The sequence below is a fragment of the Macrobrachium nipponense genome, chromosome 3 (genome assembly GCF_015104395.2).
Source record: "Macrobrachium nipponense isolate FS-2020 chromosome 3, ASM1510439v2, whole genome shotgun sequence".
Taxonomy (NCBI): Eukaryota; Metazoa; Arthropoda; class Malacostraca; order Decapoda; family Palaemonidae; genus Macrobrachium; species Macrobrachium nipponense.
In genome coordinates this window covers 73,752,410-73,772,678 of record NC_087202.1, presented here as the reverse complement: position 1 = coordinate 73,772,678, position 20,269 = coordinate 73,752,410, and the positions used below count along the sequence as shown (strand labels likewise).

The 20,269-nt window shown below is 39.3% G+C and overlaps 1 protein-coding gene and 1 long non-coding RNA gene across 7 annotated transcripts in view; one reads left to right on the top strand and one right to left on the bottom strand.

Annotated features, from left to right (window-relative positions):
- LOC135221814 (transmembrane protein 11, mitochondrial-like) overlaps nt 1-20,269 on the bottom strand; it is a 133,885-nt gene that overhangs the window by 44,985 nt on the left and 68,631 nt on the right. For all 6 annotated transcript variants that reach the window (XM_064259703.1, XM_064259699.1, XM_064259701.1 and 3 more), the window contains exon 6: nt 10,026-10,246. In XM_064259703.1, coding sequence (XP_064115773.1) covers nt 10,026-10,246 — 221 coding nt within the window. The remainder of the gene's footprint in view (nt 1-10,025; nt 10,247-20,269) is intronic.
- On the top strand, nt 17,836-18,343 carry LOC135222219 (uncharacterized). Its single transcript, XR_010316225.1, has 2 exons — nt 17,836-17,986; nt 18,180-18,343. It is a non-coding gene; the product is annotated as an uncharacterized LOC135222219 (long non-coding RNA).

Below are 20,269 nucleotides of genomic sequence, written 5' to 3'. Positions count from 1 at the left end.
TAGGAGAGCAGGGTCTTACGGCAGTGACTAGCATCAGGAACCAATGGGAGAGCAGGAGGATGTAGGTGAGTCTACTGAGTTTTAAAATTGTTCACGGCAGCCCGGGCGAATTTCGGTTTACAGTACACACCCTTTCACAACCTGAATTATTGACGTACACTGAAGCAAAAAAATCTTCGTCTTTGCTTTCATAACCTGGATTTTTCGTACGTAGGGACTTTGGTATCTAGAGGTTACTTTATATTTGGCTTCTTACTTAGGACATTAGTTCTTGCTTACTATTCATAAGAGGTACGCTTGCCTCCCTCTTATGAATTGGTCCAGAGGTCTGGCCACTGATCTTGCAGTTCTCACTCCAATCAGTTGGACAGAGGCTACGTTCCCGCACTTTGCTCTTACGACCAGGGAGGGAACCCAGGTTGGGTGAACACCAGTCTGATCATAAGACTCAGATTCCTCCCACCAATAAGTGAGTCTTCCTTATGTAAAGGACCGATGGTTTGTATAACGTGTCGGAACAAATCACAATTCTTGAAAGTAAATTGTATCTTTCCTAACTATACAAACCTAAGGTCCTTTACATATAGTCCCACCTCATGCCACCCCTCACTCTGTTTCTGGGCCTAAAGCAAAGTGGTATGTTTACCTCCAGTTGGACGGGACTCCCGACCATCAGACAAGCAGTTACTGCAAAACTACCTTGTTAGTAAATCTTACGACCGGTCCAGCTGGCGCTGAATAGTAATTCCTTATGTAAAGGACCTCAGGTTTTTATAGTTAGGAATAATACAATTTACTTTCAAAAATTGTAATTTTGCATGTTGCATGGAACATGAAAAGTGCCATAACAGTATGGTTGACACGCTCACTTGTATCAAGCCAGTTCCAGCGTATGATGTGTCTATTCTTCAAACTGCCCATAGGTATAAAGAAAGGAGAAGGGAAAGAAAAGGGGGCAGTCAACACCCTCATTCCCCACTCCACACAATCATCTTAGGCAAGATATAAACTGTCCTGCCAAGGGCACTGGATGAGTCACACTTGTTGAACAGCCACCACTGGACCCAAGGAAATACGTATCCCAGGATCTGTGGGCAACATTCTTCATGCAGAAGAAAATGAAAGTGGTTTGAGGCAGTCATGAACCAGCATTCACATCCTATGAACAGATACATACCTTAAAATACCAGGGAGAAAAGTATTCCTCTGGTGTCATGTGCCTCTGCATGCACCCAATTGGTGGTAGAACTTGATGAGGAGTCGGCTTGTCTAAACACCCCATTTAGAAACCCAAAAGGGTGTTCAGGACACCTCTTTCTTGACCTGGCCTGAGTCACGAAGTCTACGACACCTAACTTCTAGGAGACAAGGTATTCAGATAACGACGCAGTGCTTGACGGGACCATGTAGCTTTCCAACTCTTACAAGGAAGCCAAGATCATAAGGAAAACTGCTTACAAAGTCAGTTTCCTGGGAGATGATTGACATAGGGCTCGAAGGAGGATGAGAGAGAATACTCAGTACCAAAGTAAGGTTCCAACTGAGTAAGGTTCCATACTCAGTACCAGAGTAAGGTCGCAAATAGGAGGTCTGAGTTCCTAAGTAAGGTCGCAAATAGGAGGTCTGAGTTCCTAAGTGAACAAAACCGGTTCAAGGTCTTGAACCACACAGAGGATTCTAAGGGAGAAGAGAGGTCTCCATCCACACGTTTCTAGTGCTTGGATAAATTCACTGGGTTGAAATAACCAATAGATAGATGTAGTACTTCAAACAATAATTCTGTATATAATGCTAACAAAACAAAACACTAATTTGGGATTAGGTAAAACAAATGAAATGCAGATTTTCTTGCCACATGTTAAAACGACATCCTTTATTAAAATCTATTCTACTTCAATTTACTCACCATTATTGTACTATCCATTGTATTGCAAATTTGATTTCTATCTTCTCCATTCTTTTCATTATAGGTATAGACAAAATAACTTATTAGGTTTATCTAGAGAGAAAGAAAGAGATGAAGTTTTTATAATGAAACTAATATTGAAAAAGAATCCCACAAAGACTGCTGGGCCTTGACCCAGGCTAACATCCCAAACATCTCTTGAAAATGGGCCACAGATAGGGCCTGAAAGTACTGGAATTAGCCCTGGTCTGTGACCAGCCTTAACAATATCCCCACATACTTACCCAACATTTGGGTAAATTTTTAACTGTCAACATTACCAAATTGCAGGTAAAAAAAGAAATCTCCTACTGCGTTACTTGCACAAATCTTGGCAACACTGTTGCCAAGGACCAGCCGACAGCGCGCTCGCCTTCCAATCGTTATAATCACTACTCATTGAAGAGGGGAGGAGGGTGGGAATCATTCAGGTAAGTATTGCAATATTAGTTTTATTATAAAAACTTCATATTGCAATACACTGCCTGAACACCTGAATTAGCCCAATTAACATTTAATTGGAGGTGGGATCAATCTATATCATCCCAACCCCTGCACTGTGTATCTGCAGGTAACTTAGTTTCCCCTGCTATGTAAAAACCACCTGTGTGCTCACCTAATCAGTTCCTTTCATCAGTGAGGAGTCATTGGCGAGAGTACCTCAAAGTCAGTCATGTCCGTCGAGTACTGTCTTCGTCTAGGTGACCTCCCATGTGGCAATCAAATACCTCACATGTATGGATATGGAGGAGAATGAAGCCTCCCATGTGACTATCTAGCCTCTCATGTATGGAGGAGAAGTTGCACGAGTCAACTTCTTCCGGTTGTCAACTGGTTGCTGCCGCCAAAGAATGTCAGGAGCCGTTCACACTGTATTGCCTACCGCCTGCCTGTCTAAAAACGTAACCATAGTTCAGGAAAAACCTTTAACTGAAGGAAGGAGAAAAAAACAAAAACAAAACAATCTAAGTTAATTCCCTAAACCCAATTTACTTACTACCGAAACTGCACATCTTTCAGATAGAAAGACGTGAATACTTATACTACTGACTTCCAAGTAGCCGCCTGTAGGATTGATGACTGAATAATTCCTGAGAATAGCCAACGAGGTAGCAATCCCTCTTAATACTATGTACTCTTGGTTCCTCTGCCTTTTAAGGCTCTACCACCTGCCTACGTTTGTTTTTGGATGCTAAAGCTTTCCTGTGTTTCAGTATACCTCCATCTGGTCTGACGACCACTCCTTACACGTGTCACACCTTTGCTTAAGGTTGCACTGAACTTCCCTACAACCTATACATAACGAATGTCCATCATGTTTGAGGGTACTCATCCTTTTCCTGCAATTGGCGCAAGACCGATGTGCTCCTACATCTCCACTGCAGGATTGTTCCAATGGAGGTGTAGACGTGGCAGGCTTCTGAGGGATAGGCGACGGCGTATCCTTTTGTGAATTGTCCATATTTAGATCAATCGATGAGATTTTCCAAGAGAATAAACCAAAAGAGTACAGTGGTACCTTGACATACGAAATTAATCCATTCCAAGGCGGCCTTCGTATCATGAGCTTTTCGTATCTTGAACCACATTTTACATGTAAAATGCCTAATCCGTTCCAAGCCCTACAAAATCACCCCAGTAAATTATATTTCCAGGCTTACAACACATGTTCTAAGGTTACGACGTCGATCCGATTGAAGAAATATGACTCCAAAAAGGCAAAATACTGTACATACTTGAGTAATATTCAACTGCATGTAATGTTCAACCCCATTTTTAATGCATATATTAGGACTTTAGCATATGTCCCTTAGCAATAAGCCTAGCCTATGTCGGCAGTTGCTACTGTAGCCTAGTCTATGATTCTGACATCTAAACCTAAGAAGCTAAAAGCTTAGAATATGCCAATAAAATGAATAAATAATAATCAGTATGTACTCATTCAAATAATTATTAATTAATCATTAACTATAATGCACAAACAAACAAACAAAAACCTTCCAACCATTTGTTTACATTCAGCACTTACGAGTACCAAACGATCGCCAAGCAATCACTTTTCCTAGCACACAGTAAGCCATAAATTTTCATTATTTCTCTTCAACTAATGAAACTACCAAACAGTATAATAACCATTCATTTCTATTCTTTATTCTATCTTTACCTAATGTTTTTTTTATTAAATGTATTGCATGAATAAGTTTTTCAATTTACAGCATCCTTTTACCAATAGAATACATAGAGCACAAGGGGTAGATGCTGACCAATAGGAGAGCAGGATCTTATGGGGTGACTAGCATCAGGAACCAATGGGAGAGCGGGAGGATGGTGGCGAGTCTACTCAGTCGGCGGCACGCTAGTTTTAAAATTTTTCTTGGTGGTCCGGGCGAATCTCGGGACTTTACATCAACAACCTTTCGTAACTTGACTAGAGCCAAAAAAATCTTTGTATTTGCTTTCGTATCTCGAGTTTTTCGTAAGTTGAGCCTTTCATATGTCGAGGTACCACTGTACTCCAAAAGTAATCCAGGTCGTCAACAGAAAAATGTATGGAAAGCTGTGGGGGTTGGGCAAAGACCAAAAAAGTTTGCTTGCAGACGGATGCTTCCATGCTGTTGAGCGAACGAAAAACGATTGGAAGGGGAGCATGCGTTCGGCTGGTCCTGGCAGTGTTGCCAAGGTTTGTGCAGGTAACTCAGTAGGAGATTTTTTTTTTACCTGCAACGTTGGTAACGCTGACAGTTAAAAATTTACCCAAATGTTGAGCAAGTACAGGGGGTTCTCGAGTTACGACGTAGATCCGTTCTTACGATGCATCGTAACACGATTTTCAGCGTAAGTCGGAACATTGAAAAATACCACATGATTTAATGTAAATACCTATCAATAACAACGAGAGAACAATTCCTTACCTTTATTAGTTTGATTGGCTTGCACACTGGAGAGGAAGCTGCGGTGCTGGAGAGACTGGGGGAGGTTAGTGAAGAGAAAAAGAACCTCCAGAAGTTGCTGGAGATGCTGAGGCAGATGATTCTTGAGGTGAGGGCAGAAACATACTAGTAACTGAGATGCTGAGGCAGGTGATTCTTGAGGTGAGGCAGAACATACTAGTGGAGATGTTGGGGCAGGTGAGTCTTAGGTGAGGCAGAACATACTAGTTGGAGATGTTGGGGCAGGTGAGTCTTAGGTGAGGCAGAACCCACAGAAGGTGCTGGAGATACTGGGGCAGGTGGAGTCTGGGTTAGCAGAACATTCAGAAGGTGCTGGATTAGCAGAGGCAGCTGAGGTAGAGGGTACAGGATCTCCTGCAGGCCTCTCTACCTTCTTAAAATACTGCTCCAGGTTAGTCTGAACAGAGAGCGACCTCTTTTCATCCAAGATCTCCTTGTAACACTGCATCAAATCCATGACGCCTCTGGAAACCCTAGTGAACCTGTCCAAGTTGGGATCCTGAGCCTCAAAAGTTGACAACGCTTGCTGCAACTCTGCAAAACCTCTTATCAAGTCCCTGCCTTGTGAAAGCCTTAGGCTCTGGGGTGGGTGCTTCTTCTTCTTCCTCTATTATCTGCTTCTCCAGTTGTATCAGGTCCTCAGCAGATAACTCCTCGCCATGAGACTCCAGCAGCTCTGTAACATCATCAACCTCCATCTCCAAATTGATTTCCTTACTCAGGGCAACAACGTTCTTGACAACTAGCTGAACTGTGTCCTCAAACCCATGGAAATCATTCACAAATTGAGGACAAATTTTCTTCCAGACACCATTCATGTTTGTTTGCTTAACCTCCTCCCAGGAATTAGCAATGTTCTTTACAGCATCAAGGATGTTGTAGGATTTCCAAAAGTCCTTCAGAGTCAAGTCCTTCTTGGTTTCAGTTGCCTGTAAAGCCATAGCAATTGTCCTTCGTAGGTAGTAGGCCTTGAACGAAGCAATCACTCCTTGGTCCATAGGCTGTAAAAGGGCCGTGGTATTAGGTGGAAGGTAAACCACCTTGACATTAGGGTTGAAGTCTCCCAGCTGGGCAGGGTGTCCAGGGCATTGTCCAGCACTAGCAACACCTTAAAGGGGATACCCTTGGAGGCGCAATACCGCTCCACACTTGGAACAAAATGGTTTACGAACCAGTCCTCAAACACTGCAAGTGTCACCCATGCCTTCTTGTGACTTCCAAATTACTGGTAGTTGACCCTTCCAAATGCCCTTGAGTGCCCTTGGATTTTCAGCCTGATACACCAACAAGGGCTTCAGTTTGAAGTCGCCAGCAGCATTACCCCCAAGAAGTAAAGTTAGCCTCTCCTTGCTGGCTTTATGACCGGGTGCTGACTTCTCCTCCTTGGCGATGTAAGTGCGGTTAGGCATACGTTTCCAAAACAAACCTGTCTCGTCTACGTTAAACACTTGCTGAGCAGAATAACCCCCCTCCTTAATTATCTCAGACAACGCTTTAGGAAATTCACTCGCTGCTTTCTCATCCCCACTAGCAGCTTCACCTTGCAATTTAAGGTTATGGTAATTGGCCCGAGCCTTAAATCGCATAAACCAACCCCTACTAGCCACAAACTCTTCAATTTCACTTCCTTCCCCCCCCTTTTTTTTTTTCAACGCTTCAAACAATCTTTTCGCCTTCCTCCTGAATCACCAAATAAGCTGACTGGGATACGCCGTTGATTTTGGTCTTCCAACCCAAAGCACCAATAACCTTTCCATTTCAATTATTAGACCACTACGCTGCTTAGTTATCACTGTCGCTTTCATAGGAGCAGATCCTTTCACATGTTCAACGATGCGCTCTTTATCTTGATAATGGTAGCAACGGTCGAACGGCTAAGGCCAAGCGAGCGGCCAATGTTTGTTGGCGTTTCTCCCTTCTCGGATCGCTTTATAATGTCCACTTTAATTTCCATGGTGATGGCCTTTCTTTTTCTTCGATGCACTACCATCAGAAGAGTCCGCCTTGGCGCGTGGGAGCCATAACAAAGAGCAAAAAGTTACAAAAACGATACAACACGAGGGAGAGAGAGGCAGTGTAAACAACCAAAATGGCGTATGGGCGAGGACTGAGCGTAGCGAAGCGACGCCGTCCTCTCCCCCACAAAGCGTATTCTTCCGCCGTGCGCCTGGAACTAGTTCGCATTTGTTTACGTTGCTTACGACGCTAAACCGCGTAAGACGGAACGACGCAAAATATTATTTTTTATATTTTTATGGGGGCGCGTTCGTAACCACGAAACATCGTAAGTCGAGACCAGCGTAACCCGAGGACTTACTGTATGTTGGGATATTGTTCAGGCTGGTCAGAGACCAGGGCTAATTAAGGTGTTCAGGTGGTGTATTGCAATAGAGAGATTGTCGAGAATACAGTCATCTATATTGAAGTACACTTAGGTGTATTAAGTAATCGGCTGTCATTTAACTTCCTTTTATAACAGTTGTTCATAATACATACACTTGGCAGTTTTCTCTTATGCATATATTAGGAAATCTATTTAAATGTATAAATCATAATTTCTATAGAACATATGATCACATCCATCTGTAAAGTGATTATCATTTATGTTCTTTTGCTTAAATGTTTTTTTTAGGTTGTATCATAGTGGTCTACATTCATTACTTATTCATTACTTAAATCTTTTCATTCTCACAGATGTGAAGATATGATCCAGTATTTTAATGGTATTTAGATCCCTTATGAAAGTATGTTTAAAAAAAATAAAAATTCATCTTATGGAGATGTGATTTGTATCCTGTATATTTTCCGTTTTCAAATCAATGTATCTGCTACTGTTTCAATGAATGGGTTAATTGGTTCATCCACACCGTCATACATTTGCTCGACAGGCAAAACAGTTGCCATGTCAAAAGTAGAGAATCGAAAATGAAAAAATCTAAAGAACAATGCTTAACAATGATTGTCATCACTTAAAGCACCTCGAAGCTAAATTAACATTCAAAATAGAAAAAAATGTGAAAAGATAATCAAATAGTACAACATTTTTTTAGTTTTTCTAAAAGACATTGAAATTTAAAATATATATAATGATGTATTAAAATATATATAATGATGTAACTAATGGAATTCTACTAAAGAAACTTATACTACTAGTATATTTCTAAAAGGTGATTCAACCACTTCATGTGACGATGACCAGACTTTTGTCTATCTCAAGCTGCCATATTGCATATTGAACATGTGGCAAGAAAATCTGCATTACACTTGCTTTACCTAATCCCACTACTCACATAAGCTCTATGTAAACCACTACGCCAGTAGTTAGTGGGAGATCTGACTCTAGAGACAATTTTTCCTGTTTGCATTAACTTCCACGAAGAGAGAATTAACACATGGCACCAACAAGGATGAGAGGTCTGTGGCTTTTCAATTGTCATGGATTTTGTAGGTAAGACTCAGAATCCCTCAGTTCATGATGAAAGTTCGTCTGTGTGAGGTGATTAAAGGCATACTCCTCATTGGATAGCTCTGCCACCAAGTCTGTGCAAGCTAGAGCATTTATTGGTTCATAGTGTTTTAAATGTTGGTTCCTGGCTTCACTTCCTTCATGAATTGCCCATGAATGCCCGGGTACATGCGTTGACGAGGCCGTGGAGACTCGGTAGAATCCATATCCAGAAGTACACAAACAAGCACTCTAAAGGAAAAGAAAAACAGGCACAAATCAACAGGCTTGGAAGAAGAGCAAAGTAATAGCGTCTTACTCTCCAAGGCGGTTAAGAAAAGACTGAATACATCACGAGGTAGTGCGCGGTCTCTGACCAGCTATCCCCTCTTATGCACAAGAGTTGCCAGATCTCATAGATTCCTTGCTTACAATCTTTGATTATTTATACTCGGATACCAGCTGGCATTTGGTAAATATCCTATTGTTAAGACCTCAGGTTTGTTAGCAATGCAAAATACAAATTGATTAAATAATCTGTCATTTCATTATGTTAGTGATATATATGCTATATAATTATATCTTGTTTGTACCATCACATCTAGTATCTATAACTGTATATATCAACCCAGAAATCAATCAAAGCATTAGAAATGTGTGGAGTGAATATCATTGCATTTGTCATAAAGGAATGATCAAAATATGAGTTATATGTTAAACCAGCTTCTCCTCCTGTCTTTAATCTATCCATTTCAACTTAGAAGACTGAAGAACATAAACTCTAAATTTCACCTGGTAGAGGCAAAACTAGTGCCATCTATGTACCACTAAAATGATGAACAGTGTGTTGACAGACTTTTGAACTTGACTGTCCTCCTTCGTCTTTTACGGCATATAGTGTTGTTTCTCCTTAGCTGAGATTCAACTACTATGAGAAGGTTTTGCCTTCAGGAACCTCGGTCTCTTAAAGGCATTTGACTTTCTCCTGTGGGGCTCATGCCTTAACATGTGCTCTTGCAGCTGAGGGCCAGGTTATTACATTCTCAAAATGGAGAGAAGGCTCCTGACAATGAATCCTTTTCCCCTTTCTCATATTCTCATTTCTAAACTGTGGCTGAGGAGCAAGTGCCTGGATCCACTACCTAATTCTATAGTAGTAATACCAACAAGGCATTATACCATTTTATGACCCCTTGTTAGTTCCCAGAACTCCTGGACTCCCAGACATACTCATTCAGTAGGTTGCTGGTATCAAGTCCCTGAAAGTTAATGTCCAAATATACTACCACTAAGTCTTCCATCAAAACACATACTCTGGCATTGATGAGTTGTTGGTGCTTGCAAATACGAGTTTTAAAAGCAAAATTGCCACAAGTTGTCCTCCTCCTGGCCCACAGAACTTGCAGAATGGTCAGACATCACTTGCTAAGACCATTTTCTACATATTATACAAAAACTTGGGAACCAATATATGTATGCAAATGGCAAGCTGAATTATTACGTATTGTGGTATAATTACATGAGGAGCTGATACTCCAAAAGGCAGTTATAATGTGATGGGTTGTATCAATTCAGAAAGTTTAATTACCAAATTTTTTTTCTTAGAAATATTGACAAGATTAAGTAAACAGTAGCATTCTAGCTTTCATTATATGACACGCTATATTCTGTAATTCTCACTCACCTGACACCAATGAGCCAAATCCTGCAAGTACAGCTGTTTTGTGTAGGCAGTTTCCAACAGCTATCCATCTAGCAGTCTCATCTCCAAGTGTTGTTGGTTCAATTACTATTGTTGGTACCCCTGCTTCTAAGGCTCGTTCTAGTTCGAGCTCAAAATTTTCATGTGAAGAATCACTGTCATAAACTTCCCGAATAATAGCAATTTGAGAATGATGTGATGATCTGTAATGAAGCATGTAAATACAATATTTAATTCAGAATAAAAGATCAAGTATTCAAAACTGTCAACAATACTCATGTTCCATAAATACAGGCAGTCCCCAGTTATTAGTGGGTGTTCCATTCTTGGCGGGATGTTGATAAAAGAAAACCGCCATCAACTGAAACTTGACAATTTAAGGCACTTATGGCACCAAGTTTCTGTTAATGGCACCTCTGTTAGGTATGTTATGGCACCATAACTCTATTAGCGACACCTTATGGTGCTGATACCGAAACCTGGCCTGTTATGGCACCGCAAATTGCTGATTTTATAGCGCTAGACAAGCCCCATAAAACCGGATTACCATTAACTGAGTCTGCTGATAACCAGGGACTGCCTACAAACTTCATATAACGTGCTCATTCTACTAATATTGTAGTAGCTATAATGCTGGAAAAACAAGAGCAATAAATTCCTACTTGCAAACATTAGCCATTATTATACATTTTAATGTCAGTATTTCCCTTTATGGGGTTAGACATGACATGAGTTATGTCCACTGTCCTATACAATTTCTCCCTGAACTCCCATCTGGTCTAGGTCTTCATCTGCCCTCTTCCCTTCATCCGGCTATACAGTGGAACTTCGTCTTTCATACATAATCCATTCCACAACCTCCCACAAAATCTAAAACATACAAAAACCAAAACAATAATTCCCATAAGGAACAATGTAAATACAATTAATGTGTTCTAGATCCCCAAAAATATTAACAAAAAATACATTTTATAGAGAATAAACACAGTTTTACATACAAAAACAGTGAGAATTAAATATAAATGAGTAATGAAATCAATAAATGAACATTTAACATCACTCTTACCTTTATGGAAAACACTTGTTAATGAACGGAAGACGGAGAGGAGGGGAAATGAAGGAGGAGAGGTTATTGTTTGGAAGGCGAATCTCCCTCCAGAAGGACTTCAGGTATCAAGGACCTATCTGGGGTTACTTCTCTTTGTTTTTTACTGGCATTATCTGAGGTTACTTCCCCTCTTTGCTTTTTACTGGCACTAGGGCCACCTTGAGAGTTACTGGATCCCTGTGGCACAACAAAACTGTCCAGAGATATTTGTTTCTGGCATTTCTTTAAAATTTTCCTAAAGTTAAACACGGTATTGTCATTAAACATGTTGGAGACTGAGGTTACAATTTCTTTGTTAGGCTGATAATTCTCCACAACTTTTTTTTTTACATCATTCCACTTTGCAAACATATCCTTAATCACTGAAGTGGGCACATTATGTATGCCCATTTGTTCTCTGAATTTTTCAAAACAGCCTCTGCTGGCCTTAAATTCATTAACAGCAGGGCTTGTTGTAGGCACTTTCTCACTAAGATCAGCATGCAGCTTCCTCCAATACTTTGCTACAAGTTATTTTTTAAATTCTAAAGTGTTTCTTGCCTTTTATATAGAAGGGCTAGCACTTGGAACTTTCTTTGGCCCCATGATGGCTTATTTACAGTTGCACTCGAATAAAAAATGCACAAAAATAATGAACACAAAACCAGAATGGGTCACGAAAGAAGATGGGATGCTTGTGTGAATGCTCAATATGTGGCACAGTCACACGCTGGACCCCAGATGGAACATTTCAAAGTACTATACAGTAGTACCTCAGGATACGAAATTAATCAGTTCCGAGGCGGCCTTCGTATTATGAGTTTTTCGTATCTTGAACCATATTTTCCATATAAATTGCCTAATTCATTCCAAGCCCTACAAAAACACCCCAGTAAATTATTTCCAGGCTTACAACACATGTTCTAGGGTTACGACATCGATCCGACGAAAGAAATATGACTCCAAAAAAGCAAAATACTGTACATACTTGAGTAATATTCAAATGCATGTAATGTTCAACCCCATTTTTACTGCATATATTAGGGCTTTAGCATATGTCCATTAGCAATAAGCCTAGCCTATGTTAGCAGTTGCTACTGTAGCCTAGTCTAAGATTCTGATATCTAAACCTAAGAAGCTAAAAGCTTAGAATATGCCAATAAAATGTATAAATAATCAGTATGTACTCATTTCAAATAATTATTAATTAATCATTAACTATAATACACAAACAAACAAACAAAAAAGCTTCCAACCTTTTGTTTACGTTCAGCACTACGAGTACCGAACGATAGCCAAGCAACCATTTTTACCTAGCACACAGTATAGTAATCATAAATTTTCATTATCTCTCTTCAACTACTGAAACTACCAAACAGTATAATAATCATTCATTTCAATTCTTTATTCTATCTTTACCTAATGGAGATACGTACCGAGTTACTGACAGCTATAATGAAACATATAATATTAAAACAGAAGAAGAATTCTAGAAAATACTTGTTGGCTTCGATGATAGCAGTCTGATTAATTTATATTTTATATCTAATTCATAATTTTTTTTTATAAAAAAAAAGCTTCCTACCTTTTGTTTATGTTCACACTATGAGCAGCAAACGATCACCAAGCATCCACTTTTACCTAGCACACAGTAGAGTAATCATAAATTTTCATTATCTCTCTTCAACTACTGAAACTACCAAACTGTATACAGGCGGTCCCCGGGTTACGACGGTTCCGGCTTACGACGTTCCGAGGTTACGACGCTTTTTCTTAAATATTCAATGGAAATTCCGTCCTGGGTTACGACGCTTGTTCCGAGGTTACGACGCTGACGCTTCCGACGCTCCGAGTTGACGACGCTTTTAAAAAACGCATGCTATGATAAAAATCCTTTATAGTTAGCACAGTACATAATAAAAATATGTTTTTTTGGTTACATTCAACAAAAATTTTGAGGTTATGATGATTTTGACACTTTTTTTTTTCGTATTTTGAATTTTTTTAGTGACGCCGCATATGCGGAACTAGTTTGCGGGCGAATGAATACACTAGCTTGGGATGCGCAGTTTAAAACAGTCCAAAAGCGCAAATATAATGAAAAATCATTGCTTGTTTCCAGTACATAATTAAAAAAACTAAGTTTCTGGTTAGATTACAACACGAATTCCAAGGTTACGACGTTTTGTTATGCTTTTTAACGATACCTCATATGCAGAACTAGTTTTTGAGCGGAGGTGCATAAATTAATTAACGCTATTAAACTGTATGGTAAATTGACACCGAACAATGACCTCGGACGGTCGAGGACGCCAAGTAAACAATACGAAAGGACGCCACTCAAGCGTGCCTGCCTGCATTTCACTAGGTTGTGTGCTGAGACGTTGCTGAAATTCCTTGCCATTTTCGCAAATTTACAATGGCTCTAAACGCAAAGTACTTCCTCCGATGATAGTTCATCCAAGAGAGGAAGGTCATCACGATGGAGTCAAATATGACGGTGATAAAGCGTTCGGAGAGAGAGAAACTAACACCGAAATAGGCCGTTCTTTAGGCTTGAGCAGGACCAACGGTGGTAACCATTGTGAAGGATAAGGAACGTATTCTGAAGCATGTTAAGGATGCTTGCACCGATGAAGTCAACGGTGATAAAACGAGAAGCAACGTAGCCAGAGCATTGTTGAAATGGAGAAATTGCTCATGATCTGGCTGGAGGACCAGAACCAGCGACGTGTTCCGGTGAGCTTAAGTGTGATCCAGGAGAAGGCTTAGCGCTGCATGAGGCAGTAGTGAAAAAGTTTGGCGAAGGCAGTGCTGGTGGTGAATTTCCGCGTAGTAGAGGTTGGTTTAAAAAACCGTTTTAAGGCTCGTGCAAATTTGCATAATGTGAAGCTGCAAGGTGAAGCTTGCTAGTGCTGATAGCGAAGCAGCAGAAAGTTTTCCAGGTGGTTTGGCTGAGATAATTAAGGATGGTGGTTACACGGCTGACCAAGTCTTTAATGTGGATGAGACTGGATTATTTTGGAAAAGAATGCCAAATCGAACGTACCTTTCCAAGGAAGGAGAAGTCAGCACCTGGCCATAAAGCTGGAAAGGAGCGACTGACTTTGCTGTTTGGGGCCAATGCAAGTGGTGATTTTGAAGAAACTGAAGGCCCTTGCTGGTGTATTTTTGGCCGACGAATCCCAGGGCTTCAAGGGCATTTTCAAGAGTCAACCTCCCTGTGATTTGGCAAACCTAACAAGAAGGCGTGGGTTTTACCTTAATGGTCTTCGAAGATTGGTTCAATGACCATTTCGTGCCAGCAGTGGAGCGGTATTTGACTTCGAAGGGTCTGCCTTTTAAGGCCCTCTTAGTCCTGGACAATGCCCCTGGTCACCCTTCAAATTTGAGCGACATGCATCCTAATGTGAAGGTGGTGTACCTCCCACCAATACCACATCGCTGATACAGCCAATGACCAGGGAGTAATAGCTAATTTCAAGGCTTACTACCTTAGAAGGACCATACGTTTTGAGCTTTGAGGGCCATAGAAGCTAACAAGGAGTTGACACTGAAGCAATTCTGGAAGGGCTACAACATTGCAGATGCAGTGAAGAACATTGCAAGTGCTTGGGACGAGGTGAAGACGACCACTTTAAATGGGGCCTGGAGGAACTGTGTCCACAGTTTGTGCACAGTTTTGAAGGCTTTGACCAGGCAGAAGACGTCAAGACTGTGACGAGGAAGATCGTAGGGCTAAGCAAGAGGCTGAAAACTAGATCTTGAACTGATGATGTAACAGAGCTGCTGGATTCCCATGGAGAGGAATTGTCTGCAGAGGACTTACTAGAACTTGAACAAACAAATGATTGAGGAAGAGGACGCGCACCAGAGCCAAAAAACCCAGGTCATTAACGTGAAAGGCTTGTCAGAGGGTTTTACTCATCTGGAGAGAGCCTTGGCTTCTTTTGAGGCAGAAGACCCTAAACGTTGCCAGGTTTGACAAAACTCAAGAGAGGAATCATGGATTTGGTGATTTCTACAAGGAGACCCTGAAGGAGAAGCAGACGAAGAGAAGTGTGCAGTCCAGGCTTGACACTTTCTTTACAAGTCTCCAGTACCACCACCTCCCACCTCCTAGTCCTGGTAAGGAATTCTGAACTGTTTTACTTTATGTTGTTTTACATAGTGTACATATTAAAATGTGTTAATTTTTAATGTAACAACTAAATGTAAGAGTAAATTGGTAACTTCATTAATTTTCATCATTTGTAATTTTATTGCAGAAGTGGTGACAGTTTCCAGATCCCCCTGTACTACCTGTGACAAGTTTCCGATCTCCCTGTACTACCTGTGACAGTTCCAGTCTCCCTGTACTACCTGTGACAGTTCCAGATCCCCAGTACCTGGACCCCTCTGTATCAGCCCGCCCAAATGTACATCAGGTAAGCAATTTTCATTTTTCTCATTTTCATGTTGGAAATTGTTTACACCCTACATACAATACGTACACTAACTTACATAGTGGTACAATGTGTTTGATGTTGCATAACCTTATTATTTTTTTTTTTTTTTTCATTTCAGACCCTTTGATAGTGACAGTGACCCAGATGACCCTGAGCCTTTCCATGGTTTTGATGCCTCGCCCTATACATCAGGTAAGGAATCCTTAACAAATTTGTATAAAATGTTTTATAAATTGCTAATAGAAATTTTATTAAAGTGTACATATGCTACAATTACATCCACCTTATAATATATTTATGTACCCTATCATTCTTTCCAGATGTAGATGTTCCCTCATCAGTTGATACGAGTATCACCTCTCCAGAGCCCAAATCAGTTGATACGAGTATCACCTCATCCCATTCCTTCAGGTAAAAGAATTCTTCATTTTTTATATTGAACATACGTATTACACACTACATATGTCAAACAGTAATAACATGTGCAGTAGTTACAGTAGTAGTAACTATCATTTTATATATTTTTATCATTCCAGACTCCCAAGCACCTGCCCATCCCACTCCATAGCCCAGCCACCCACTCTCATGTACCATATGGCCAATCCCAGTAAGCAAGCCAACCACTAGAATTTGGTAAGGACATTTTTTTTTATTAATGTTTTAATATTACATATGTAATAACCATGTTATGTATGTAACATACATACTATATCATATGTATTACATTATCATTCCAGACTGGCATGCACCTGTGACTTACATAAACCAGACCTCTACATAGCCTACATGTCTTCATTTTGAATGAAGGTAAGGAATTCTCAGTTGTGTTTAATGTTTGCATAGTACAATAAATTTTGTACACCAAAGTGGTTACATACTGTCCTTTAATATTAATTCTCTTCCAGACTGCATCATATCCTAGCTGTTATCTGTGATAAAGCACACTGAAGTTAGGTTTGGAATGCATCCTTATCATGAATGCTCTACACCATCCTCCACCATCTCCCACAACCTAGGTACAGCTTTGAGACTCACTAAAAGTTGGTAAGTTATGTAAGGAATTTCTAAATAAGTTTTATACTACATGTTATAGTGATATAAACCACTGTATGGTGCATATTACTGTATGTAACTTACTATGCATAGGGTACTTACTGACAAATTATTTTTTGTACATTCCAGAACCCCCTGAATGATGTAGGCTATGGGGCCACATAAGACTTTGTCCATCCAGGGTTACAATTGAACAAGAACTTTAAACTAAAAGTAAGGAATTAATTAACATACATTAACTCTTTTAGTACTCTTGATATATCTACAGTAATTAACATATGCATTCACAACTTTCTGTAGTGTATATTTTGTACACTAATTTTGTTACTTTTTCCTTCCAGAACCAACATTTTTCACACAACTCCAGGTTGTTACTACAAGCAGTGTCATCAAGGGATAACTACAAGTAGAAGCACCATTTTTGGATGGAAAAAAAACCCTTCAGGAAGTATACGTATCACATGTAACATGTAGTGTAACAAAGTATGAACAGTAAGGTTTTTACATACAGTAGTACATACGTAATTACATACGTACATAAACTTTTTGTACAGGAATTTCCAACCAAGTTTGATTATGTACATATGTACATGTTATAAACCACTGTACGTATGGTTACTGTATGTAACTTACTAAACATACATAACATGACTTAACTTTGATACTTTTTGGTACATTCCAGAAAACCAGGACCCCTCCATGATGCAGGCTATGGGGCCACATAAAACTTTGTCCAGGGTAACTACATAACATAGCACGACAACTGTAAACTATGTACTACTGTACTAAAGGTAAGGAATTATACATAGTAGTAAACATACATTAGTAAGTTTATACGTACATACTAAAAAAAAAGTGACCAAGACTCTCACATGGGATAAGTGATCAAGGTCCCTCATGGAATTGGTACTGTACACTCCCTGCTGAACAGGGGTGTAGACCAATCATTTACAATAATGCATACCAGTTGATTCATTAAACCACTGTATGGTGCATATTACTAGTATGTAACTTACTACTATGCCATAGAGTATTACTGACATTTTTTTTGTACTCCGAATCCTGAATGTGTAGGTGGGTGGGGCACATAGACTGTCCATCCTTATATGAACGACAACTTTAAACTAAAGGTAAGGAATTAATTACATACATTAACTAAGTTTATACAGTTATATATGTGATATTAAACCACTGTATGGTGCATATTACTGTATGTAACTTACTATGCATAGAGTACTTACTGACATACTAATTATTTTTTGTACATTCCAGAACCCCCTGAATGATGTAGGCTATGGGGCCACATAAGACTTTGTGCATCCAGGGTTACGTTGAACGACAAATTTAAACTAAAAGTAAGGAATTAATTCAATTACATACATTAACTTTTTTACTCTTGATATAACTCAAAGTAAGGAATTATAAACTAAAAGTAAGGAATTAATTAACATACATTACTCTTTTACTCTTGATATCTATAATTTACATATTGCATTCAGGACTTTGTGTAGTATTTTGTACTAATTGTGTTATACTTTTACCTTCCAGAGCTACCAGACTGGGATTTTAGTGTACTCCAGGATCTAACAAATACTACTACGAAGTGTACAGTGCATAATATAGTGTTTAGTGTATAATCTAACCTAAGGATTAAGTGTAGTACATTGTGCTTTATAGTGTCACAAGAGTTTAATAAAGAATTATACCTTCAAGAACCATCCTTTGCCATTGAAATAACCACACTACACATCATGCAATATACTTGCATGTCACACAGGTAAGGTCGTCTAACTTTTTTCTTAGTTTAAGGCATATTCCAAGTGTCGTTCCGGCTTACGACGATTTTCGGCTTACGACGCGCCTCAAGAACGGAACCCCCGTCGTAACCCGGGGACTGCCTGTAATAACCATTCATTTCTAGTCTTTATTCTATCTTTACCTAATGTTTTTTTTTTTATTAAATGTATTGCATGAATAAGTTTTTCAATTTACAACATCCTTTTACCAATAGAATACATAGAGCACATGGGGTAGATGCTGACCAATAGTAGAGCAGGATCTTATGGCGGTGATTAGCATCAGGAACCAATGGGAGAGCGGGAGGATGGTAGCGAGTCTACTCAGTTGGCAGCATGCGAGTTTTAAAATTGTTCCAGGCGAATCTCGGGACTTTACAGTAACACCCTTTCGTAACCTGAATTATTTTCATATGCAGAGGCAAAAAAATCTTCGTATTTGCTTTCTTAACTTGAATTTTTCATAAGTTGGGACTTTTGTATGTCAAGGTTCCACTGTATATGAAAACCGAGGAAATGTAAGATAACCGAGACAAAGTTTTGTAGAAAAGTCTACAAAAACAGAAACATACGAAAACCGAGGTTTGACTGTACTTTCATATTTATCACTTTTTTTACTAGTTGTTCATCATCTCTTCTCATCACATGTCCAAACAATTTCAGCCTTTGAGATCTGTCATTATTTTATAGCTACTGAATACGTACCACATCTTTCTGAATAAGAACCTTTACATTCTAAAGCCTCATATTTTTGTAACCTCCTTAATTTTCTGTCCATGTTTCATTTGCATACAGTAGTACAGGGTCTGTTTACAGGAATAAGCATGCAGAGAATGGAAGGCTAGGGATGAAGTGAGAATGTAGTGGGTGGGTGGAGAGTGGTAGGCATGGGTCTGACTTTGTTAGAGCTTTTTAGTTTTATGTTTATGCTTTTAAAACATTTTACTAAGGGATATTACAGTACTCTACTGTATACATAAATCATGTACAATGAGAGAGAGAAAGAGAGCAACCAATACTGCACTGAGAAACACCTTTATATGTATGTATATACTATAGCCCGTAAAAGCACACACATTTAACAGTTTAGTATATACCTACCTTCCCTCTCTCCCATATCACTCCTCATTTTTACTTCTTGGTGTTTTTCCATACAGTAATTTTCACTGCATAAAATGACAAACCCCCCAAAAATGATGGAAAACCAATAATTTTACAAAGTAAAAGAGGGAGAAAGAGGTGGGTAAGCACTCATATTTTCTGTATGCTTTCTAGTTAATGGCAGAAACTTATGTCATTGTAATTTTTTTGCTTTTTAGAAATAATGTCATAAACATATCTTTCTCTAACTGGCTACATCTGGAAAGTGTCAATGCACTTGATAACAAGGAGCGTTTCCTTCTTTGTACTGAGGGGGAAGAGGTGGAAGGAGAGAAGTAAGCCTCTTCATAAGTATTTAAGACTCCAGCCATCATAAACAAGAAGGGCAGCACACACAGGTAAGTGATAGAGAAAAACATTTATATATTTGTATTTATGTTTTTTTTGTGTATGATTGTGCTGTAATGGGTTTGGGAAAATTAAAAAAAAGAGGTGATATTCATTTTTATACAGTAGTGTAACCTACCATATTACGTGATGTGTATGAGAAAGAAAGGGTTCAGTTTTTCTTAAAGTATGTTTATACTGTATGCATATGGTATTTGTTACAAATAGGAAAATAAGCTAGATAATTGCCTTTTGCAATGTTTTCGGTTTAAAGTGTGACAGATGTTGTTTAGAAGCATCAATATAAAGAGCTCTTAAAGGACTGACAAGCTCTTAGAAGTGATCAGTGGCGAT